Source organism: Rhinatrema bivittatum, chromosome 15 (assembly GCF_901001135.1).
Source record: "Rhinatrema bivittatum chromosome 15, aRhiBiv1.1, whole genome shotgun sequence".
Classification (NCBI taxonomy): domain Eukaryota; kingdom Metazoa; phylum Chordata; class Amphibia; order Gymnophiona; family Rhinatrematidae; genus Rhinatrema; species Rhinatrema bivittatum.
Window position 1 is genome coordinate 73737765 of NC_042629.1, and position 25376 is coordinate 73763140.

The 25376-nt window shown below is 41.2% G+C and overlaps 1 protein-coding gene across 2 annotated transcripts in view; it reads right to left on the bottom strand.

Moving 5' to 3' along the window:
* Window positions 1–1753: 1753 nt before the first annotated feature.
* The window catches only part of SKI (SKI proto-oncogene), a 131046-nt gene continuing 107423 nt past the window's right edge, over window positions 1754–25376 (bottom strand). The window contains exons 2-8 of one of the 2 annotated variants that reach the window (XM_029577883.1): window positions 20768–20890; window positions 19745–19860; window positions 17619–17699; window positions 16703–16977; window positions 15711–16012; window positions 9447–9677; window positions 1754–6429 (exon numbers count right to left, since the gene is read on the bottom strand). In XM_029577883.1, coding sequence (XP_029433743.1) covers window positions 6241–6429; window positions 9447–9677; window positions 15711–16012; window positions 16703–16977; window positions 17619–17699; window positions 19745–19860; window positions 20768–20890 — 1317 coding nt within the window. In that variant the 3' untranslated portion in view covers window positions 1754–6240. The remainder of the gene's footprint in view (window positions 6430–9446; window positions 9678–15710; window positions 16013–16702; window positions 16978–17618; window positions 17700–19744; window positions 19861–20767; window positions 20891–25376) is intronic. The other variant, XM_029577884.1, reaches the window with a different exon arrangement.

The following is a 25376-nucleotide window of genomic DNA, read 5'->3' on the forward strand; positions in this document are numbered from 1 at the left end:
TTGGAATCAGTAATGTTGGCAGCCCTAAACCTAATTCTGACCTCTGCCAAGCTTCACTTCCTAACATGGGCTGTTTTTTGTTGTTTTTTTTTCACTTTGTCTCTCACTGATCTTTCTCCGTTGCTTGTTATGTTCTGCTTTAGCTGCAAGGCATTGCTGTCTGCACGCTAATCCCAAGGCTAACTCTTCTATTAAGCACGTTAAAAGATTTGAGTCACAGGCAGAAGTGTTGACAAGAAAATGTGGTCCATGGGCAGATGCTTGTCTGCCCCTCGCCTGGTATCTTGTTTGAGAATGGGTTCCCTTCTGTAATTTCCTGAATAGGTTCAGTGCCGTATCCTTTGACGTGGCCTTTTATAATCCGACTATGAGATGTTGGAGAGCTGCTGGATTGTAAACGGGTCTTCTGCTCTCCTTTCCTCAAGACACTGTCCAACACTCGTGTTAATTGTAAGATCCCATACACCACCATCCCCCTCATTTCCATGTTGACTACTTATATTTTCCTTCATTCTCAAGGCAGCATCCTCCCACACAGCTTTCCAACCTTGGAAAGGGCAATTTTCATAGTGATTTATGCAGGTAAATTGGCTCTCCGAAAATATCTTGCACATGCTTCCACAGCGCGCACAGTTTTAGCTGTTCCCAGGGCTATGCATAGGCCGATTCAGGAAAAGTCTGTGCGTGGACAGTTTTTTCTAGCAAAAAAAAAAAACTACCCCCAGAAAATGCAGTTGCAATTGACCAGGAAACTTCAAAGGGAAGCTTCACATGTCTGCCCGCTTTCAGAACTGGTGCAAAGCCCACGGTCAGAAAGTATGTACAAACTTTGACCCAATGCAGACACTGAAAATTGCTGCCTTTTCTCAAAAGGTCATCTTGTATTCAAGCAGCAGCAACAGCACCATTTGTGCAAAACCAACAAACCTGATTTTCTTCACTTTTTGGTACAAAACCCAAGCATGACTGCACACTAGAACTGGAGGAATGGAAGAGCAGAATGTTTTTTTTTACTGATGATATTCACAAAAGCCTTCTGCAATAGGGCAAGGGTAAAATGTAATTACTACCACTCCCTCCCCCATTCAGTTTGGGTGACCTGAGGGCCCAGGAAGGTAATACACCTTGCCATGCCAGCTCCCGATTTTTTTTTTTTTATTATTAAAAAACAACAAAGAAAAAACTAATCTAGACTGAATATCCTCATTGTGATAACATGTAAGCAGTCTTTGGCTTCATAAGAGTGCCAGCAGACAAAATAGGCTGGACTCTGGCCTTTTCTCCCCAGAGTCAGCTTTATTATTTACAGCATAACAGAAAACAGGTAGAATGGTCAGCTTACCTCAGCAGCTCTAAATCAAAAGTTACAGCAAAAGAGTCTTATCATAGTGCCCCCAGGGCCTCCCCATGTTCCCTCCTAGTTCTGTTCTCTTATTCCATGGCTTACAGAAATGCCTTGGAACCAGAATTCCTTTCTGGGCCAGGTCATATGGTGGATCAGACTAAATACCCGTTACTAGTCTTATAAAGTGGTCCTATACACTCTTTTACATCCATAGTCAACCACTGATACAGTTCTCAAATGTTCCAGAATAGGGGCCTTTGGGAGCTTATGGTTGATGGGTTATTATATATTGGTTCTGGAACATTCCAGAATTGCATCAATGGTTGGATATATGGGAATATTTGATCTATAGCCATTTGCTTGAAGAGACAGAGAAAGGTAATAAAAATGACTATCAAACAGGAAGTATGGTTTTCTGGACAAACAATTTTATTTTAAGTAATGCGTCTATACACTGTACAGTCACTGTGGTATATAAGCATGGCTATTTTCATACATAATCTCATAAAGACCTTTATTTTATAATATTATCTGTGTCAGGGGTGGGGGGAATTACCAATGAACTAACAAGGTACACAGCGAAATAGATAAATATGCCAAGCCTTTTTTTTTCTTTTCAATCAGGCATTTATAAACAAGAAAGCATACATTAATTACATAAAAATAGTTCTAGAATACTAGAGTAAGTCATAATATTGTTTGTTATTTTAGCAGCAGCATAGGAGAAAAGAATAAAAACTGTGTTGAAATGGTATTGGCTTATATTATAAATTTGTCTTTTCCTTGACTGAAAAAATTGTCCTGTTCTTTCTTTTCTGTGAAATCCTTTGACTAAAAATTAAAAACTGTCCCAGTCCGCCCTCACCTCACATGAAGACTCTTGAAGGAAAATAATAAAGAAACGTTGCTTTTTGTCAATAACAAAATAACTTTACAATGGAAACGATAAGGAAAACCAAAGCTGTAAGTGAGGCAGGGTGAGCGGGAGCAAACCCACATTGATAACTTGGAAAATCATGTTTGTTTGTTTTTTTCCTAACAGATTGCAAAGATTTTTCTTAGATAAAAACACAACCCATTGAAACAAGACAACTACCAGGTAAGAAACGCTCTGAAAAAGTAAACTCCATATACACGTATGATACAAGTGTAAAATGAAAAAAAGTATTTACATATTGAATTGACTTTGCTTTTTGTACATTGGCTAATTCTGTGTGAGAAGCAGAATGGCATGTGTACTAAATAGCTGCTCTAAAGATATGAATATTATTGCTGGGTTGTTTTTCCCTTTTATAAAAGTTCTTTTTTTTTTCCAGTACAGAAGCAGAGTATTGAATTAAAACTGGATACACAATCTTTTATGTAATATATCTGTAAGAAGAGGGAGAGTCAAGAGCTTAATACCTCTTCTCCCCTTCAAGGAAACAAAGCCACCAAAGTAAAGCTTCCCTCTTATTTCTGTTGGGTGCTAAGAATTGTCTTGCTGCCAGCACAAACGTTACACACAGAACTCCCCTAGGGGCTGCTGGAAGGACATGAGTGTGGCATTGCAGGAGGGAGTGGTCTCCGATTCTAGTTTTCTAATTGCTAAGAGAAGCAACTCAAAACCTGGTTTCCAGGCCAGATAAGCATGAGTGCATCTCATGAGTGTTCATGGTGGGGATCCCGATTTGTGACCATCTAGTGGTGGCCCCATTCAAACAGATACCAAAATCCTACCTTTTCAGTCCTAGAGGAAACCTACATAGCATAAAATAATCTTGTGTATCTGAGGCAATGTGCCATCTGCTTGGATTCCAGTGCAGGCTCTGGTTACAGCACACCAGAGGGAGGGTAGATTTCCTGGCAGCCAAAGCTTGCTGCCCCAACTGCATTGTCTTATGTAAATAACCTTGAAAGTTACATGGCATAGGGAAATGGCAGCAAAATAGCCCCGGAAATCATGATTAGCAAGAGTCAAGGAAAAGCATAGTGAAGGGTAGTACGTCCTGCCAAATGTGCTTGTGTGTGCATGTGATCATTTTGCTCTATATCCCATGCATTTGATGGCTTTTACTTTAGTGTTGTATTTTAGAGACAAGCCTAAAGCGTAGTCTGTTAGAAATATGTGAAACGTATGACACAGTTTGATGGGGGAAGTCGATGGGGTCGCATGGAAACATTCAATAGGCTATTTAAGAAAACCTGTTACTGCTACAAGTGTGGCTCCACTCAGTTTCAGGCAATGCTATTTCTTACTGAGAGTTGCAGCTGATGGGCTGGAGATCTCATGGAGCAAGCCCCTAGCTTAATCAGGGAACCTGTCTTGCACTGAGAAGCACCAGGTTTTAAGGATAGGGGATCTTGCCTAAGCCATACCATGTGCATTGCATCTGCAGTAGTCATACCTTCTCGAATAAACCAGGAACAGGAATTTTCATTCTCTGCAGCAGTTTTCCAGACCAGACTAAAATTGAAAAGGCATCATTATGTTCTCTGTGTAATATTTCTGAACTGGCAATACCATAACAGCAAGACAAGTACTAAGCTTTCCAAAAATCCTCCTGGGAGAAAAAAAAATATACTCTCATTTTAGTTTTCATTGAATTAATGAATGTAAAACACATCCCCTGAAATAAGGTGGAAACAAGCTTTATGTATATTGTGTAACAATTAGAAAAAAACCTTTATAATAACAGTAATAATGCCCATTAATGAATATATATCTATATATATGGCAGAGATTTAAACTTTCATGCATATGAATTTCTTTTTAAATAACTGCAGGAAAAAAATACAAAGAAGCAAAAACAAAACAAAAAAAATTGTTATTCCCTCACAGTGGGGAAAAGTAAACTGTATAATTTGTAATCGCTGCTCCTTTTGCATTACTTTGTCAGAAGGAGTCAGGGTGGTTTGAACTGGATTTCCCACAATCCTACAAAGGGCTGTACCTGAACAAAAAGAAATTGTTGTGTGCTCATGAGGTGTTTTATGTTACCTTATTGTGAAAGGATTCTGTTGTGTCCCTCCTGATGAATTCTTGCTGCTCCACCCAGGAGCACTTAGGTACGTACTTACCACATTTTCCTGCGCTCTCTGGAAATAAATATTGTAATTTTAAGAGCAGTAGCCCACTGGCTCTCTGCTGCAAGATGGTTTCTAAGCTTAGAAAGAACTTTAGCAGGTTTACCTAAATGTCAATAAGGAAATGGCTTGTTTGGAATAAGTTCTTATGAATCTGAACAAAACAATTATTTTTGTGTACATATATAGTTCATATGTTCCGTGGAAAAGACAGGTGGTTTTAAGGGTCAAAAATGAACAAAATATCAAAACTAGAAAAATAGCTTTGAAGCAGGACTAAGTACAGAATTGTCCATTTATTAGTACTTGTATGTGTCTATAAAGTTTCCCTTGTTGAAGAAGCACCAGATTGACTTTGTAACCACATTTATTAAGCACGCGGATATCCACTAATACCTTTTTTTTTTTTTTTTTTTTTTTTTTTTAAACTGCTGCATCGGTCCGACAACTGGGGTGGAAGGAGGGGAAGAGTGGGGCTGGGGAAGAAAGCAAAACTGCAGAGAAAAAGGTTTTCACAAAGTGCAAAGTCTAGAACAACAACAGTTAACCAAATGAAACAAAGATCATAACGCTGCTTTGTTTTTCCAGTGCTGCAGCTTCTATCCCAAAATTAAAGTAGTTTTAGTTCTTTCAAACAAGCATCTCCCCCTTCCCCACCCCCACAGGAAGCTGAGACAGGCAGGGATTGATGGGCAGTTAAATACTGTGTTTGGAGGGAAAAAAAAAAAAAAGAATAAAAAAATAACCATTTTTTCCAGAAGGCCAAGTTAAAGAATTCAGGACAGATGTCTTCTCTTTCCATCTTTCAACTCACTTGACATTCCTTCTCTCGGCTGCCTCCATTCATTAGTTTGTTTGCTGCTTCTCTCTTTCTTGTTCTGTTTTTATTTTTTGTTGTTGAAGTGCTCTCAGGTGACACGTGCTCTGACCACGGCGCTTGACCCCGCAGATAGTGGAATGAAGGTACAGGGTGATTCTGGAACACCAGCGCGGTCGAGAAAGTAGCTACATAGCTTCTCTCACTTACAGGCAGCCATGGTGGTGGCCCAGCACCTCCCGTGCTCTCTCCTCATTTTAGCACACAATTGGAAAGCAAAAAACAAAACAGCATAACCAAAAAAAAAAAAACAAAAAACCCCACTCCAAAACATTCTCACATGACCACATCCAAGGATAACTGCAGCAATGGCTTCCTAGTGCGTTCCATGGGACAGAACATGACCAAAAAAATATATATATGGCATACCAAATAGGGTTCTGCTAAGGAGATCCCAAAAGCCTGTAACAAGTCCGGGGCATCAAGGTTTTCAGGTTTGTTATATATAAAAAAAAAAAAAAGAAAACAAAAAAAAAAGTTGTTTTATTGTTTATAATACCAAGTCTTTATAATGTCTCTGTTTTAAAATTTTAAATAGCTTATTACAAAAGTTATATTCCAAAATGTCCCAGCAGGCACAAGAGTCAAAATATCATGGGCTGCACGCCTGCTGTCCTGCAACTTTGATTTTGCCACTTGTCTGACGCCGATCAAGTAGAAAAAAAATGTGTTTGCTTGCTTATTGGTTGTGGATCCAAAATGATCTTTGTTTTACAAACAGTTGGTGTGTTATAGGCACAGTCAAATGCTTGTGCTATGTGAATTGAAAAAACGGGCATAATGTCAGTGCTTCTGTTGTAAAGAGTAACATTTTCTCTCCATGTTTCCTTATGTATCTCTAATCCATGCTCTCCTGCAGTCACCCAGGCACATTCACGCACAGACTACACATTCTCCCTTATTGTGCAGACATGGAAACTGTCTAGGTGGAGATGATGTCAAAAGGATTTGCTTAATTTTCGCAGTTTTTCATTGTGTGTTCACTGCTGGACTGATTGCTTGATTTAGGCCACAGCTGGTCCTGGAGTTCTTTGATGACCTTCTCTAAGTGTTTACAGGCCTCTCGCTCTTGGATAAGGTCGGCACAGAGATGTTCTCTGTCCGTCTCAGCCTGCTGAAGCTTAGCTTGGAGATCCTCAATCTGAAAGACCAAAAGAAGATTATGTAGATATTGAAACATAAATGGAGATGTTCACAATGCACTGAAAACTTCTTTACTGAAAAAAAAAAAATAAACCAAATAATGGAAATGAACCTGATGAATATTCATTGTGGATCCACTGTAAACCAGATCAAGGCTGGAAGTCAGGTGGCAAGTAGCCCTGCACTGAGTCCAATTCCTGCTTTTGCCAGGCTGACTGTAGGTAAGTCGCTTTATTTCCCATTACTTCAGGAACCCACAGGATTGCAGCTTCTCTGTGGATTCACTGCACCTGTTGTAAGTGCATGGGGCCCCTATTAATGTCAATATAAAACTAGCACACAGCACTTGTCCAAACTGAATCCTAGCAGTTTAGGGGCACATAAGGCAGCCACATTTGGGGGCATGACCTTGAATAAGCCAGCAAAATACTACTACAGGAGGGGGACATTTTCGATAGGGCTCCTCATTTCATAAGTACACATGCCGTTTTCCATTCACACAAACCCAGTTGCTTGTTATACAGCTAAAACTCTGCTCATCCCACCTGCACACAAAAACATCTTTTTAACGCAGTCAAAAATACACCTACACTTTCAGGCAACTGAACATCCAACTCTGCATAAAAATGGGATCAAACTAAATCTCAATGATTGTCTTATGGAAGTAGCCCAATGGCTTAGCAACCACTAACTCAAATGAAACCCCACCAAATCGGAACTCCTCTGGCTCAGTCATCAAGTCATCCCCTTCAATCTTTACCTTCTCTGGCAAGTCCCCCCCTTGCAACCTAAGATGTTAGTGCAAAGCTTAGGGGTTCAACTTCATCAGAACCTCATGATGGAAACTCATTTCTCTAAGGTGGTAAGAACTTCCTTTATGCATCTGTGCCAGTTTTGACCATTGTACAACTACCTTGATAAACACAATCTTCCTACTATGATGCATGCGTTAACCTCCAGCCAAATCCAACTATTGCAATTCTTTATTTAACAACATCTTACAATACAGTCTGAAGCACCTTCAGCTTCTACAGGATACGGCCGCTATAATCTTGGTAGAGGCCAAAGCAACTGACCCCATAACACCAAAACACCAGCTGCACTGACTCCCAGTCAAAAGCAGAATACAATTTAAAACCCACTGTTTCCTCTACAAGTACATGAATAAAGCCCCAGAATATCTCTCTAAACTTTTCTCCTACACTCCCACTAGAGCACTCCAATCCTCCCAAATAAATATTCTCTGCTCCTCACCTCTAGCTTCAGTTAGACTATCCTGTGCGAGACTTCGTGCCTTCAGTAGTTGTGTCCCAAAAACTGGAGCAAGATAACGCTACCCCTACGACTCAAGCCATGTTACCTCATTTTCAGTAAAAAAAAGCTGAAGGCACGGCTTTTGGCCACACCTTCCCTTAGAGTCCCCTGGGCAGACACACTTTTGACCCATCTACCTGAACCATCAAGAAAGGACTAAGTTATAAGCTCTGGCCTCTTAATGCTATCCATTGTAAATTCGATTCAACTACAACTGATCTTTGACCAATGCATTGTAATGCTTAGCTAAAACTTGTTTTGTAGTCTGCCTTGAGGCCACTCATGGAAAAAGGCAGAATATCAAATGTCTATAAATAAATAAATAACTTGGAGTGAGTCAGTCTAGCCACATAACTGTTCCTGTGCACAGGCAGAGTCCAACGGGGTCTTGACAATTTACTCTTAGATGTTCAAAGCCACTCTATGAAAAGTGTGGGCGAAATGGTAAAGGCACGCCTTCAGTGTAACCCCACCCCTGTTGAGCGGAGGGGCAAGAGTTCTTTTTCCATACTGTCCTCTCCCTAGCGTGGCACTGGGAGGCTCAGAAGATGGTTCACAAGCACAACAATACACACACTGTGAACAAGAAAGGGCAGAATGGCAAAAGGAAGATTAGCATCATTACAAGCTTCATGTAAAATCTGCAGGAATGTACTTCAGGGAACATTTAGAAAATAATTTGAACTGCTCAACCACTCTGTGACAGCTTGCCCTGAGGCACGGCCAAAGAAAAGTTTTTTAAAAAGAGAGAGACTTGTAAAGTCTGAACCTCATATCAGATCAACACTGCCTGCCATTTGGCTTTGCTGAAGTGGAAACCAACAGTAGGCAACACCCATAGCCCAGTCTCATTGTGGCTATGTTTAGTCTGGCTGGCCTCTTATCAGACCGACATCCCATGAAGCAAGGGAGGAAGTCTGCATCATTTCCTGCCTGTTGTCTCCTGGAGTGCTATGTCTCAGATCTCTGTAAATCAGACCACTCCCCTTCCCTTTGCTGAATTTAAAAGAAACTATGTTTTAAGCAGTTCCTGACCTTAGCTTTTGAAGCAGCACTGTTGCAAGCATCTGATTTAACATTCGCACAAAATTGCAGGGTATGGGAACCTACCTAGAATTGGGGAATTGGTAGAGACATGGAGTATTCCCCATGACTTAAGTTCCACACGTTACACTTATAATTTCCCATTTCTTAACAGGTCAAAAAAAAGAGGTGGCCGGTAATTCCTTCTTACTGGATTACTTTAATATATTTGTGACTTGCGTTTCAGTGTTCTAGTCCATCAGATTAAGGGGAAAATGTCTCGTCACAAGCTATGGCCTCCTACAACTTCTTTGTATACCTTTATGTCTATATATCTGCATGGACTAACAAGGCAACTGCACTATTTTGCTCCTTACTGAAATTATTGGGAATTTCTGCCATAATTAAGCATCTTGCACCTTCAAAACCAAGATCTAGAAGCATAATCTAATCATTAGCGTTGTAAAACCATAGGCCAGGGGCCCTGTACAACCTCCATTGTTGAATGCATGACTTTAACGGAGTCAACTCAACCTGAATTCACTGCAGCCTTAAAACAGTATTGCACACTGGGGCCTGGACTTAGCAATTGTATGTGCAAGCGATTATTATTGACTACAGCTATGAAAATCAGGAGACGTGAGCGCCTTTGATTGGTGGCAATAAAAGGAAACTCACCTGAGCAGAATACTTGGCCCGCACCCTGCCAGCTTCACAGCCCTTGTCACAAACTCGGATTTGCCTGGCTTGCTCCAACTCCCGCTTTAGCCGTATCCGTGACTCATTTGCATCTTTCATCTTCTTTTCGTTTTCGGCTCGGAGGCGCTCAATCTCCTTCCTTAGGTTGCGCTTGGCTTCGGTTGCCTCCCTTAGCTTCTCCTTCTTGGCCACACGCAAGAACTCCAGCTCCTATGGCAAAGGAAAGAGCTTAAGTTATTATGGCCTTCTTTGGTCTTCATGCATGCCACAACCATGTCGATAAAATTCTCTCAAAAGGAACACTATGCGCCCCTCTATCTTCTTACCTGGTGATGCATTCAATGTTTATGTACGTCATTGATTACCCACCATATACAATTTGTCAAATAAAAATTACAAAACATTTAAAATAATTAAATACAAAATAAAAATACATCATTCAACATAAAACAAATAGCTTTCAGAAAAAAAACAAATATAAAACACAAGTTATAAAAAAAATTAAACAAACATTAACAAATCCAAAATGCAACTATAAATACAAACTAAAAGCTAAGTCAAAGTAAAATATATCAACATATACAAGGCTTGCACAACAATGCATAAGAATAAAACATGTTCACAGTAATGTTGACCAGAATATCATCACATTACACCCTGTTCCAACACATGGCAAGCTTAACTTCTAAAATAGAACAGGATCAAAAATATTTAGTAATCCTATGCACCTCCAAAAACCTGTACAAAAGAGCCAAGTTTTAAGCTCTTTATAACATTTTTGATAGTTATTTTCTTAGGTACAGGGGAAGTGAATTCCATAAAAATGGTGCCAAGTAGCTAAACAACATTTGACAATCGACTTCAATCTAATTACAGTGGGTGGTGGACTACCATAAAGCTCAAGAGGGCACACAGAACACCAAAAGAGCAATAAAATATTGCAGACACCTTTCTCTATAGGTTGATTGATACATCCCAGCTGCAGTACCTTCTATAAATAGGAAGATTCCGTCAACTGGTGATGGAACCCACATGGGAAGGGGCGATACTGGATCTGGTGTTTACCAATGGGGACAGGATTTCTGATTTTGTAGTAGATGCTCATCTGGGATCCAGTGCCCACCGGATGGTATGGTTCAATATTAGGATGCAAGAGATGAAGGTTCATTCTAAGGCAAGGGTCCTAGACTTCAGGAAAAGTAACTTTCTCAAAATGGGGCAGTACCTCAAGGAGTCGTTAGCTGGATAGGAGAATCTAGGGAAAGTAGAAGGGCAGTGGGAAAGACTAAAAGGAGATATCATAAGGGCAACTAATCTTTTACGTAGGAAAGTAAATAAAGGGAAGAGGAAAAAGAGGCCGTTATCGTACAGTATTGGAGGTGATATTCTTCTACGCACAAAGGAAGAGCAGAATCTGGGGGTGACTGTATCTGATGATCTTAAAGTGGCCAAATAGGTGGATAAAGTAAAGGTAAAAGCCATAAAAATGCTTGGCTGTATAGGGAGAGGAATGGTCAGCAGAAAAAGAGGCAATATTGCCCCGTAGATGTCCCCGGTGAGACCTTACTTGGAATACTGTGTTCAATTCTGGAGCCTGCACCTTCAAAAGAATATAAATAGGATGGAGTCTGTCCAGAGGGAGGCTACTAAAATGGTCAGTGGTCTTCGTTCTAAAGCATATGAGGATAGACAAGGATCTAAACATGATTACCTGAGAGGAAAGGAGAGATAGGGGAAACATGATAGAGACATTCAAATATTTCAACGGTTTCCATGCACAGGAGGTGAGCTTTTTTTCAACAAAAGGAGGCTCTAGAACAAGGGTGTCATGAGATGAGGGTGAAAGGGGGTAGACTCAGGAGTTATCTAAGGAAATATTTCTTTACAGAGAGAGTGGTGGATGTGTGAAACGGCCTCCCAATGCAGGTGGTGGAGACAAAAAAAAGTTTCTGAATTCAAGAAAGCATGGGATAAATACAGATCTTTAAGGAAGTGATGAGAATTATAGCTTATATTATATTATATTTATTTATACATATTTCTTACTTTCAGCTGTTTGTTTTTATATTCTGTATTTTTGCTAATATATTGTAATCTGTTTAGCAAAATTTTGTTTTATAGGCAGAATATAAATACTTTTAATAAATAAATAAATAAATAAATAAATACTGAATTAATTGGACGGATGGGCAGAGGATGTGTGGAACAGCCTCCCAGTGGAGGTGATGGAGACAAAACAGTATCTGACTTCAAGAAAGCATTGGAAAAATACAGGAGATCTCTATGGAGGTGATGGGCATTATATTGCTAAATTAATTGGACGGATGGGCAGACTAGTTGTGCCATATGGTCTTTTTTCTGCTGTCATGTTTTGTGTTTCTAAATGGATTTAAACACAAGGGTTATAATTTTAAACATAACTCTCAGGGCCACCACTAACCACTGTAGCTCCATCAAGAAGGGTGTTGTATGATTCATCTTTATCTCCCCAAAAAGGAGTTTAGCAGTAGTGTATTACATAAATTTAATCCGCTTAAAAGTGTATATCCTGGATAGAGTGTGTTACAGTAGTCAAAGCAGCTTAGCATAGACTAAAGTTTTAAGTTCTTTCTTATCCAAAAATGAATGATCATCCTTTGACACAGTCTCGAAACTGGAAATAAGCAAAATCATATCAAAACTAAAACCAGCTACTCACCCCCTTGACCTGATACCAGCCTCCTCGTTGAAACAAGTAAACCAAACAATAACTCCAACAATCACAACACTTGTCAGCCTTGCCCTCACAGAAAGATACATGCCATTAGTCCAAAATAGGCAATTATAAAATCAATTTTGAAGAATAAAGCAGGAAGTTCAGAAGACTGGGATAACTACTGACCAATCTCTAACCTAACCTTCCTTGTGAAAGTTCTCGAAAAACTGTTCTTTCCCAATTAGAGTCACATCTCGAAGAGAAAAAGACCCCATATCCTAACCAATTTGGATTCCGGAAGAATCGCTCAATAGAAACTCTTCTACAATCCATAATGGACCCTATAATACGAGGCTTTGACTCTAATGAATCATACTGCCTAGTGCTAATCGATTTAACTGCAGCCTTTGACTCAATTGACCGGGTTGAAGGACATGTACTAAGTTGGTCCACCTCATTCCTGGCAGATAGATCTTTCCAGGTAAAACTACACAGTCGCATATCTGACTCACTCCAATGCACTACAGGTGTTCCGCAGGGTTCAGCGCTTTCAGCACCCTATTTAATATTTACATGCTACCTTTGTGCAAACTACTAACAGACCTTGGATTAAACTTCTTTCTATATGCAGATGATCTGCAATTCTATATCCCTCTATCAAATTCATTTGGGAAAACAGCTTCACTCATCTCTGAATATATGAACACAATAAAAGAAAAACTTGCACAACTGAAACTCTTGAACCCGAAAAAAACCCAAAATAATTCGGTTAAGCCAAAATCCACTGAAATCTATCCCACCAAGTACTGATCTTGGAAATCACCAATTAATCCCTCCAACTCAAGTAAGAGATCTAGGAGTCCAGATCGATGAAAATTTAATTATGAATTAGCAAACTGATCAAATCTGGTTTCTACAAACTGCGAATCCTGAGCCAATTGAAACCTCTACTAAGCACTGTAGATTTCAGAATGGTATTGCAAGCTCTAATATTTTCAAACCTGGAATATTGTATTTCCCTACTTCTAGGACTTCTGGCTAGCCACTTAAAATCACTACAACTACTGCAAAATGCCGCAGCCAGACTACTGACTGGAGCAAAGAAAGTTCGACCACATCACTCCAACTCTAATAGCATTGCACTGGCTCCTTGTTCAATCAAGAATATTATACAAAGTCCTAACAATAATTTTTGGCAACATGGTACGAGCAACGACCTGATATGAATATCATTTAATCCACATATTCCCACATGAACTAAGAATAAAGGTCTTCTTGAAATCCCAACCATAAGAGATTCTCCTCTAACTCAAACTAGAGGCAGAGCGATATCAATTGCTGGCCCAAAGCTCTGGAACTCCATGCCAGAGAATCTTCGTGCAACAACAGACATTAAGAAGTTTAAGAAAGACCTGAAAACTTGGCTATTCGATTGTGCCTACTTTTGTCTGGTACATCCAATTCACCATGACTTTGATAACCAAAATATGTCCTGAACTTTACCCCTTTATTCTCATTCTTCCCTATAATCTGGCACACTCAACTCTCCTAGACTGCGATGATCAAATATGACTTGTCCTTTACCTCATTACTCTCAACCCTCCCCTTAATCTGGCAATGTCCACTCTGCATGTGTCTATCTTTAAAGAAATCCCCTAGTTTTAGAGTGTTTTCTTGATTTTCTCCGATGGGTATGCCTTCCTCCGTAACTCATCGTCTGTGAGTGTCAAACCTGTACACTGTTGTGAACTAGTGATTCTCACATGGGATGACGGTATACAAAACACTCAAATAAATTAAATAAATAAATATATAAATGTATTTGGTGGAGGAATCCAAGATGAAAAAAGCAAGACCAAACTGCAGTCAACACTTGGTCCTGCATTAGAAAGTTTGGAGTCAAGTCTAATTCCTAGTACAATCACCAAAATTCACATGTGAAATAAATAAGAAAACAACATATGTGATGTAAAATTAGAAGGGGCCAAACTCAGGAGTAACTTGGTAGTAAACGCACCAAGAGAGGTGGTAGAGATAGAAAGAGTTTATTCAAGAAGATTGGTCAAACATAGGAGTCCTTTAGTGGTCAAAAAGCAAGATCAAACAAGTTCTGTGGTATTGCAACAGGAAGGGAAGATGGACAGATTAGATGGGCCTTGCGATCTTTATATACTTGTCGTATTCTCAGTTTCTACTTGATATTCTACCACACTAACAGGCTAATTTTAAAACGAGCACACATCACCCATACATGCGCATATTGGCGTGCGAGCGGAGATATGCTGCAATTTTAAATTGTTAAATTGTGCATGCACTTGCGTGCATTTGTTTTAAAATACACCTCCCAAGCATAAGCATGCACCTAATTTTAAGAGATTGCTCAAGAAAAAATACTTCGCAAGGGGGGGCGGATTTTTCAATTACGCGCAGAGACGCAATCGACCTTTTCCCCAGTTCCCTAACCCTCCCTCTTCCTCCTGACCCCTAAACCTACCCTACCTATCCCCAGTTTTTTTGCTTTAATACTTACTGCTCCTTGGGAGCAGAAGTAAACTCTGCGCGCTTCCCTGGGACAGCATCTAATGCGCTGTCCCAGCCCACGTCCCCCCCGGCCTGGCACTTGTGTGCATATCAGAGGTTACGCACGTGGCCAGGCCATTTCAAAAATGCAAGTGGCATGTACAGAGCCTGGCCATGCGTGTAACCCCCGAATTTTACGCGCGCGGGCCTTTTGAAATTCGCACATTAGTACTTCTGGCCCTATCAGATGGAGAATTTGAAGTATAAAACAAATAAATAAATAAATAATGCTCCACCAGAAGCAGCACATCCTCTCTTTCTGAAACGAAGCCCCACAGCGAGGTCATTGCTTTTGTTAAATAACACCTAAAATAAGATCATTTTCCCAGCCAAACCATTGTTCAGATCAGCTCTGTGGGGACTTTCACTTTGCCTTGTATTAGAATTCCCCCCCCATCACTGGGAAGGAAGTAGCCATCATTTATCCTGTACACCGTTGTGAACTAGTGATTCTCACTATAGGTAGCAGAGCAGTGTAATCACATTTGAAATATTCTTGGGGGGGGGGGGGGGTGTCCCTTAGGTTTTTTTGTACTGGGCACTGCTCCTATTAGAGCAATTTTTTTATTTTTATTTATTTAGATTTTTATATACTTCAAAGCAGATTACATTCAGGTACTGTAGGTATTTCCCTATCGCCAGAGGGCTCACAATCTAATTTTGTGCCTGAGCCAACGGAGGGTAAAGTGACTTGCCCAAGGTCACAAGGAGCGACAGCAGGACTCGAACCCTGGTTTGTAGCTCACTGCCATTAAGAATCAGTGACTAAGACAAGTCTTGCATGCTGCTCCAGGAATATGCTGCTACTGCTTCCCAAAATATCTAGTCAAAGTTAAAGACAGGTTAAAGGGGCACCTTAGAAGCAGCTGTCATAAGCATGCATGGCTTATAAATCAGATCCCTGTATTCTTTTTGTCTAAAAGAGTTGCCCTTCTAATAATTGCAGGTAATGCATTTTCCATTATTACCTGCTGCAGGCTCCTTTTGGCTTGCAAGGCTGCATTCAGTTTCTCTTCCTGCTTTACTCGCATTTTGACCACTTCGTGCAGGAACTTCTCTTTCGCATCCTTTGAATCCAGGCCACTGTCCAGCACCTGCCTTAGATGCTCGAGTTCTGCCTCCAGCCCGCTGCCGTGCGACTCGGGATGGACTGGCGCCTCGAAGGACACACCAGTCATGGCTGGGGCCGGCACACTGGGCGAGCTTAGATCTTTTGCAGAGCTCGTGGAGGTGAAGGATGGCGAAGACAGTGAAGACAAGGAGGAAGTGACTAACGAAAACAAGCAAGGACATTGCATTTAGTTTCACATGAAAAGGAAACTAGCAAGGCATGAACGCTTAAGCGAAAGCTTTATAAAATGTAGGAAAATCTGAAAAACGACATTTTGCCCAATTCTTGAATTTAGTCCTTAAGGGACAGAAAACCCTTAGCTCTTTTTGGTGAACATTTTAAGGTAAAGATTCAGTGGTACAAACAGCATAAGGATATCAGAGTAAACTTACTCAGTTAACTTTAGCAGATATATTGAACTGGAGTTAGCCAGATTTGTCTTCCACTGAATATGCTCAGCTAACAGTTAGACCTGTATTTTGCAGGCCAACTTACCTGGCTAAGTTTAACTTCTGCCTCTGAAAACTATCCCACTGTATTTCAACTGGGGAATGAGTTACCCATTTGGCAGCCCTGAAATTTGAAAGCTCGAGCACCAACCCCTTTGAGTACTGATCTCTTTGTGTATATATTTTTTTTTCTGTGGCTTTTTTCCCCCCCTTTCAGAGGTTTCAAGAAATTAAACCTTGAAACATAAAAGATGAAATGCAATTGGACTAATCTGCAGGTTTTTCACACTTTTGGCCCTCACTTTCCCTGAAGCTTGTCCGGCTTCCTGTGCATTTCTCCAACATTCCCTCAGTTTAAACTAATTTACCTAAATATATATATTTTACAAAGTCAACTCACACTTACATTCTTCTCTGCTTTCAACTTCAATCTCAGCCTCTGATTCTTTGTCTTCCTCCATGGTGCTGACGACTGTGCCCCGAGGCTCGTGTGCCACTGGATTTTCTGCAGTCAGTCTTCTTTTGCGTGAGGAATTGGGGCTGCCTATGGTCTCGCTGCTGCGTGGCAGGACGGTGGCACAGGGGGAACTGCTGATAACTTTCTGCTGTGTGGGAGGAGGTGCTAAAGCCACGTTGGGGGCCACAGAATTCTCAAAGCTTTTGTAATTGTAAAAACTGTTCATGAAAAAAATAAAAACAGAAGAAAATATTTAGCTCAATGATCCTTTAGCTGTTAAAAAGATTCCAAGTCACAAGCAATTTCCAAGTTTTGCTGCTGGTTCCTTTATTTGCTGTTGGTATTACAACCTCCTCACCCGTGCATCAGTATGTATGACTTCATATTCAAAAAAGGAAATACAAATTATACTAAAAACAGTAAATTGATGAACTCAAAGGAACGTGTAAATATTAAGAGGCTCAATATATTTTTACACTAAATGGTAATTTGGACCTCCAAACAGCAGCAAAAATCTCAGTTTATAAAACTTGTCTACAAATGTTACATCTATTTTTGTCCATTTGCTATTGGCCTGCTCCCCACTGGATTTCTCTCTTCTTCCCTAATTCTTGCATGTGGCTATAATGAATCTACCTATACAAGGGTGGAGGTGTCAATTAACTCTATTTTAAAAGTTTTATACTTCCAAAAACAAAAAGATCAAAATAATTTACTCCAAAAACTTCTCTTGGGAAAACATGTCCAATTATCGGTTGCATGCAAATGACACTCAAATATTTTAATATAATCCTTCCTCTGCCTGGAAGGCACCCACATTAGCTAATCATGCAAACAAAAAAAAAAAAGAAAGACGTACGCGGCCAGGTTGGAATGACTGATGGGGTGCTGAGGGATCTGTAAGATGGGCGTGTCCGTACAAAGCAATGATGGAACCTCCCTGAGGAAAGTGAAAAATAAAATAAGTGAAGCATGGCATGAGAGTAGCAACAAGAGAATTACGTTGGACTATTCAAATGTGGTCATGATGGTCATTGGCCGAAGGGGATGACAATTAATCAATTTGCTGCTGTATAAAATAAGGGGAGGTCTACTGCCTTCCTACTGGCACGACTAATGCCTATGGAACGATGCCAGGACTTGGAAGAAGTATGGCAGACACAGACCACTGGTACTCAACCACAAAGCCTGGGAGCCACGTGTGAATTCACAGTGTCCTGGCCTGATTCTTCAAAGGCAAATGATTTTTTTATACAATGGATACAAGACGGAATGCAAAGGCAATGTAAATGTTAAGAGCTAAAAAAAAAAAAAGTTATAATTAAAACAGAAATGTAGAGAGCAAAACTGGTTCTCAAAATGGCACCCTGTATGGCCCAGGATGAATATTGGAGATTTAAGTACCAAGGGCTGGGTTCACTAACCTGGGTCTTCCAGTTTTTTTTTTATATATCTACAGGAAAAATAATTTGTCAACAAGACCCCAGCTTTAAGAGATAAGTAAGCATAGCAATACTGATAAACTGAACAACCTCTACAATGAGCAATAGGAAGTTTAAAAACAAGCCCAGGTCTGGTCTTGGTGATAATGACAGCAGAGTAGCAGCTAATCTGCTACTAGCAAAAACTATTCATGCTGCTGCTGTTTAATTCCTTCATCTCCTTTTGCTATTCTCCGTTAGGCTATTTCTTTCATTAGAATGTTGGGTAGAGAGATAATTGGCCCCTGCAAGATACGTGTGTTTGCAAATATCACCAATTCAATGCAACCACCCATTATTATTACATTTTACAAAATGTGGATCACAGGAGTCCATTTTCAAAGGCTTGGTGTGTAAAATAAGGGTTAACCCACCTAAAATTGGTCCTTTCCGACTACTGAAAGTAGCATACTTTTAACCACATAAAACCGAGGTGTTCTGGAGGTGTGGCTGAGGTAAGCTTTATGTACACAGGTAGTGAACACATGTACTTTACCTCACAGGAAGGATAACTTTCCAACATGGGCTCGCCCACAGAAGCACTTCTGCTCATGCATTTTATATCGTGTGCACACACAATATAAAATACATTTCAATCTACCCAACAAAATGTTCACGTTTCTAAAAGATACATGGCATGATTTTCAACATAGCCAGAAAAAGTGTTTTAACACTTATCCGACTATATTACTTGGCTGGGTAAGTAGAGGTTTTTGAGACTTATCGAGCTAAATGGCTGCAAAGCCACCACTTACCTTGAGAAGTTAAAATTTGTCTGGACAAGTGACACAAATCTCCTAAACATGAGTATTTGTGTTCTTATTTTTAATCGTTTACACGTGGAGATTTAACTTGCACTTGTCTGCTTTTACACGTGTGAAGTCATCAAAGTCTGAAACATGCACGTGTGAAGGAAATTGCCAGTTTTACAATTATTACACCAGTTTGCCCAGTCAGGTCATCAAGACCCTTCTAGCTCTTCAGCCCGAACAACTCTCAGATTATCCTGACCCCTCACCCAGCCAGTATTTGCCTATAAAGAAGTTTATTCTCACTTACGCAGGTAACATATGTACGTGTGTCACTTTGGCAGGTTATAAAATAGCAACTTATATGCTTAAACGGTGGCCCTGCCTCGGAAAGATCTTACCCGCCCTTTTTTGTGCTCCATTACTTGCATGTATATGTTGGAAGCTTATAAAATAGCATTTACAAGAATATGTGCTATTCGCTATTTTTAAGCGCGCAACTCTTTGAAAATTTATCTTGAAGTGTTTACATATACTATTAGCCACATAAGCCAATATTCAAACACAATAGATGCAGGTACTTTGTATTTAAAAATGTCTTGAATTGACGATGGCTAAAAAGTAGAGTACCAGCCACATGCTCACTGAAAATTCACCCCAGAAAACTCGCTGTCTGTAGGGAAAGGTCTCGCTGTCTATATGAAAAGAGCAATATGAAGGTGTCTAGCTGTGATTTTCTTGAAAGTCGCCATTACCTGTCACGAATTAGAGTGGGAAGGTGCAACGAGAGCTCTTTTTCACTTGTTGAAATGGCGGGGGACCAGGGCCGGAAAGCAGAGAGACGTTGGCGTGGATGCACACAGCCAATGCTCTGTAGGAGGATCAAGAGGAAGAATGAAAAACAGGTTAATAGCACATCCTACACAGGCAAAGAGTTATTTGCTGTTATATCCAAAGGTTCTGCCTTATGCTTCTTAGTGCCTATCTGGTTTGCCTCCTTGGCTCCCTCTTTAGCAATTTTCCCTGGAAAATACAAGCTAAATTAGATTTAACTTACCATCCAGTTGCTGTTTGCAAAGGAACCGAACAAGGTCTGCAATGAGCTAAATAACCTTTCTGTAGCTGATTCATCTTAGATTTGTTTTGCTTGTTTTTTTTGTGGGGACGGTAGGGACAGGGACAGGGGCACAGAGAAACTTTTTTTTGCCTCATCACTAACTGCACCAGAAGAGAGCAGGAACGTGGCGAAACTCAATGTTGACTTTCAAGTTCAGCCTTCTAGTGGCTATGCCAGTCTTGAAAAATGTTGCAAGCTGCACTTCCTTTTCCTAAAAAGATGACTATATCCATGACGTTTTAAGACCACACAGGTCCCCCTTCTTCAGTGTACTAGAACATTCGGGCACATCATCATTTTTGGATTCATCTTTTATTGACCTTCAAGAAAGGGAACATGGCTTGATCCCCAGGTCCGGCCTTCCACTCACTGGGCTAGCCAGGACTGGAGATGCTATCGAGGCAGAGTTCAGAGCCTCTGGGAGGAGGGGGGTTCCAGGATCATGCAGTGATGCACAGTACGAGTTGAGGGCTATGGACTGGGCTGTGAGTTGGGAGGAGATCTATAAACCAGGGGGAGAACACCCACAGATTGCTGTGAACAAAGGCCTGGTTCCAGTTGAAATGGAAGCTCAAAGGAGTAGAAGGAAACTAGCAGGTCAGAATAAAAGAAACATCAAAATCTATTCAGAAACAACATGTCTCATGCATTCAATATTTACCTTGCTGGACGAACTAGACAGGGACCGTAACCAACTTTGCTGCTTTTCCTTCTCAGCAGAGCCAGGGGACTGGCTAATGGAGTCATCGGTTTTAGACTTTTTGGCGGCTAGTTCAGAAGAAATCTGAAATAAAAAGGTACAATAATTAAACAAACTAAGGCAAACAGTCTCTTCCTCTTTCAAATCAATGCAATGGTGAAAGACAAAGCAAGTTTAGTCTTCCTGCAGTTGCGCCAAGCCTAAGTGCCGGACAGCAGAGGAAGGCTCCTTTCCCTTATGAACTGAAAAACGAAGCTAGAAGTGCCCGAATAACACAAGCCTGACCAGAAAGGGATGAAAAATGGGGGCTTTTGATTGGAACGGGAAAGACACTGCTGACTTTGTTTTCTTTATTTGTAATGCTTGTTAAGTTGATGACTTCACTGCACCGCAGCTGCGGCATATTCTGGGGGTGCTGCCAAGTCTTGCTTTGTCTTTTCCGTAAGGGGCTCTGCTTGGCCTATAAATCACCCTAGTAGCATATTTAAGTCCTGCTGGCAAGCTAGCTCTTCCATTCCACAATTTCCTACAAGTAGAGCAGAATCTAGCTGGTGCCCTGAAGTTATTGGGAGAGGGCCTTTGTTTTTAAACAGAGACGAGGGCTGCAGGAGGAGACAAGCTTCTGGTTCTAAGTTATAAACCTTGAAACTGTTTTTCTTCAGTTAGCGCTGTGGCTGACCAGGTATCCTTTTCTTCCAGCCTAAGCTCATGTGTTATAATTTGGACACGCACAAGCCTGATATCAACCTTCACACAGAACTAATTTTGATGTCAACTCCGGCTTCATTATCTTTGCGTATGTTACATTTTTATAGGTGGCAAAGCTGCCTGGAAACAGCCCGCCTGATCTGACCAGCATGCCAGCTAATGCTAGCCCAGCTGGCACCTTGTGCCACTCTGAATGCTTTGGGGGGGGGGGAGGGAGGGGGCAAGCAACGCATTACCACATTGGGGGGTTCAGTATCCCATCCAAAGGCAGTGGAAGTGGTTTTCTCTACACAGAAGGTAAACTTAGTACGGTTGCAGGAGAGAGGAGTTCATTATGGCAAGGTACCATCTTCCACAGCACAATTTAAAATCACCTGTACATGGCTCATTCTTAGATACAGAGAGATTATAATACACCAACTGTTTATCTATGCTATAGCTCCTAAGGAGCACCAGCTCTAGCTCCTGTAAAAAGCTTCCTTTACTTGCATCTTAGCCAAGTTTGTTCCTCTTGTTTATTCTTTCTACCTAATGAAGGACAGGGCTGATAAGGAGGAGGTTTTGTTCTTTACAGAAGAAAAACGAGAAAAACAAATAAATAAATAATTAAAAACAAAAAACAAATCAGCCCATGGGTCTGGAAATGGTTTGCTTTTTCCAGAGATGCTGTCTGTGCAGCAGTGGTGACAGCATGTGAAAGGTATTTGCCATGTGTCTGCTGCTCCCTGCCCCATCCACTAGGGACGGATAGGGTGTGGGGGAGAGGAAAATGAGGAAAAGGGAGGTGGGGAGAAGATTAAAATGAATGCAGCAACAGGTGGCCGGTCTTAGCAAAGAGCCAAGCTCTCTGGATCATCTGAAAGGGCGCGCTGCTGCATCTGGACAGGCTCAGAGACCATCATCCTGGGACCCAAACACCACACACAAAACCAAACCAGATTCCTACTTTGCATTTAAAGAGGGAGAAGCTTCTTGGGTTTTACTTTTAAAGGAGTGAGACTAATGTTGGCCAAGGTCCCCACCTGGAAAATTCAGCCCAGACCCAGAAAAGGAACCAAATGCCAATAAGAGAAGTATTTATTGCATGCGCCTTTCTGCTCATTGGTAGGAAGAGAAAGGTGCTCAATGCATGCCATCACAGCTGGAAGGAGTTGATAAACAGCAAAGGGTCCCTTCCCAGTCCAAGCTGCTGCATGCACTGGGAGGCAGGCATGGGCAGCCTTGTGCAGGGGCTATGGCATCTGCCCCTTACTCATGCAGCAAGAATTTTAGAGTGTATTCTGCACAGGGAGGCACCAGGCTTGCAAAAAAGAGCAGCTGAGGGTTCTGCTTGGACTGACAGCAGGCAGGGGTTAAGCTAGAAAAAGCAGGAGGAACTTCCGCAATGAACAAGCTCGTGCTCCAGAAGCAAGTCACCCAGGGAGGCAATGAGCACATCAGCAAACATCTGTCTGGGATGCAAGGTTAGATGCAGGAGATCCTGCTTGGAAGACTAGATGGCATCTGGGGATCTTCCCCTGGATATCTATTTACTCTGAATAAATCCCAACAAAAAAAAAAAAAAAAGTTAAATTCAATGCAGATATCTTGGTTTATGGCCCTCAAGATCCTTTGTTCCTGTGCTACCAACATCTGGTTCTCTTGTGAACAGAGTGGGCTTTTATGAAATGAAGTTTTTCCTTTCATATTCTAGTTTTATTCTCTACTAAATCTCTTCTTCTGTTCTGCTTAACACGTACAAAAAGCATAAATAAAGTATAAGCAGTACATTGCCGACAATGTGGACCATGGGTACCCAGGACAAATACTTGTGAATCCTGCGGCAATCACAACACACTCAGCATGTAATAAGGGTACAAATCTTTCAAATATACCAAAGATCAAAAATTATAAGTGTGAGTCTAGTAAAATCCATCAGTTAATCCAATTAAGTGAACATAACACAAACAGGGATGCAAAATAGGATTTCAAAATGTCATCACTGTGCTCAACGAAAGGTCCGTTGGCCATATCGTTCTCCCCCGACATGGCCATGTTTCGCCTGCCAGCTTCTTCGGCAGGGACTCAGCTAGGGATACTTATAGAGCTTACATGCTTCACAGTGATACTCACGCACTTGTGGACTTTGCTATTTATAGTACTGTATTTGTCAAACAGTCCTGAGCTTTCTCACTGGAGGTGCTTGAAAAGGAAAGCAGAACAAAGACAAGAAGTTCCACCCAGGACTGAAGGAGCTTGCTTTCCAGGATGGGAGCATGTATGCCAAAAAAAAAAAAAACAAAACAAAACCACACACCCCCTGTCCGAGTCCTTCCACTCCCCCACCCTGTCCTGAACATCTGGTGTGGCTAGGACACCGAACACAAAGCTAACCAGCAATCTCATAATCCTTCTTGTCCTTTAGCTCTTAATACAAAATATCACTTATTTTATGATGACAAAGGTGCGCGGAGGGGATCCTGCCACACTGCCAGCCAGACCAGAGTTACACCCCCAGTTTCCTTGTGCCAACACACTTCCTTAAGGCTTGGGTTTCAATAGCTAGTTGAGGAGAACCAAAAGTGAAGGGTTTTGTTGTTTGGATGCAGCGAAGCACAGCTCACGGGTACTGTAGCTATTATTGCAGCCCTGAGAACTTCTGACAGGCGCAGTGGAGGTGCAATGACCCACAGCACACAGGGGTTACCAATTATCTGCAGATGTAAGAAACCAGACAAGTTAAAGGAACTGCACAGATTGTGCCCACAGAGCAGTAAGGGCCAACACCGGGGAAACAGTTTTTAAGCATGGGCGGAAAGATTTTACTAACTTGATCAATGAGTAAAAAGAGCTGAAGGGTCTCGTTTTGAATATATTTCTGGATTTTATTCTTTTTGCAGAGGGAACCTACAAACTGAAAACATAATACCAGACAGGGAATATTTTGTGTGTATTGATAAATGCAAACAGACAAAGGCTTTGCATTGCCACTTAGGAAGATGTTTATAAAGAAATCTCTTCTCAAGGTAGTTAGGTAAAAACAATGAATTTAAAGCTCTCTTGCAACAGGTTTGTTGCATTTCTTGTGTAAAAGCATGTTTGCATGCTGTCTTTACATCTCTTTTTCCTTAGAGCACAATACAACCACTTGGAAAGCTCTAGTGTGAGAATTATAACATATATATAAATAAAAACGGAGATGGTTTTTGTTCCCTCTGCAGCTGTGTGTTATCTATGCAAAAACACGGGTTCGGTTGTGCTATGGAAAGGGTGGAAACTTCCTCTTTCAGTAGATACTCAACTGGGGTGTGAAAATTAAGAAAAGCTTCTCACCAAAAGCAGAAACCACAAGACCTGGCGCCGGTCTGATATTGATTTTAAGAAACCTCAAAGATAGATCTTTTAGGGAGGGGAGGAGGAGGAGTTAGAGACGTGTCAGACCCGTGAAAAACCAAAAAACAAATGTGAAACTAAGAAAGACAGGGAGGAGGCAGAGCAGCTGGAATCCTGAGTCGGCTCTGGGCAGAAGACTCACTAGCAAGGCAGTTCCGCCCTTCACTGGTGCCACACATGTGGCTCAGCAGGACTGTCCTGCCTTCCGGCATCCACCTACAGTAAGGCAGGTTTGTAAGAGGAGCCTTGGGGGGGGATTCCAAAAGACCTTCGATGATCAAAAGCCGTGACTTGAAGTGTGAAGGGGTGTGGTGAGGTGAGGGAGGACACACACACACACACATACACGCGCGCGCGCCGCTGCTTCAGGAAAGAAATATCTGAATGCCACTGTGCTAGACAAAACAGAGCTTACCGCTAAGCTTCAGAAGATGACATGTGTAATCACAGAGTCACCGGGTAATTGAAGTGTGCAGCAGAACCAAAGGAG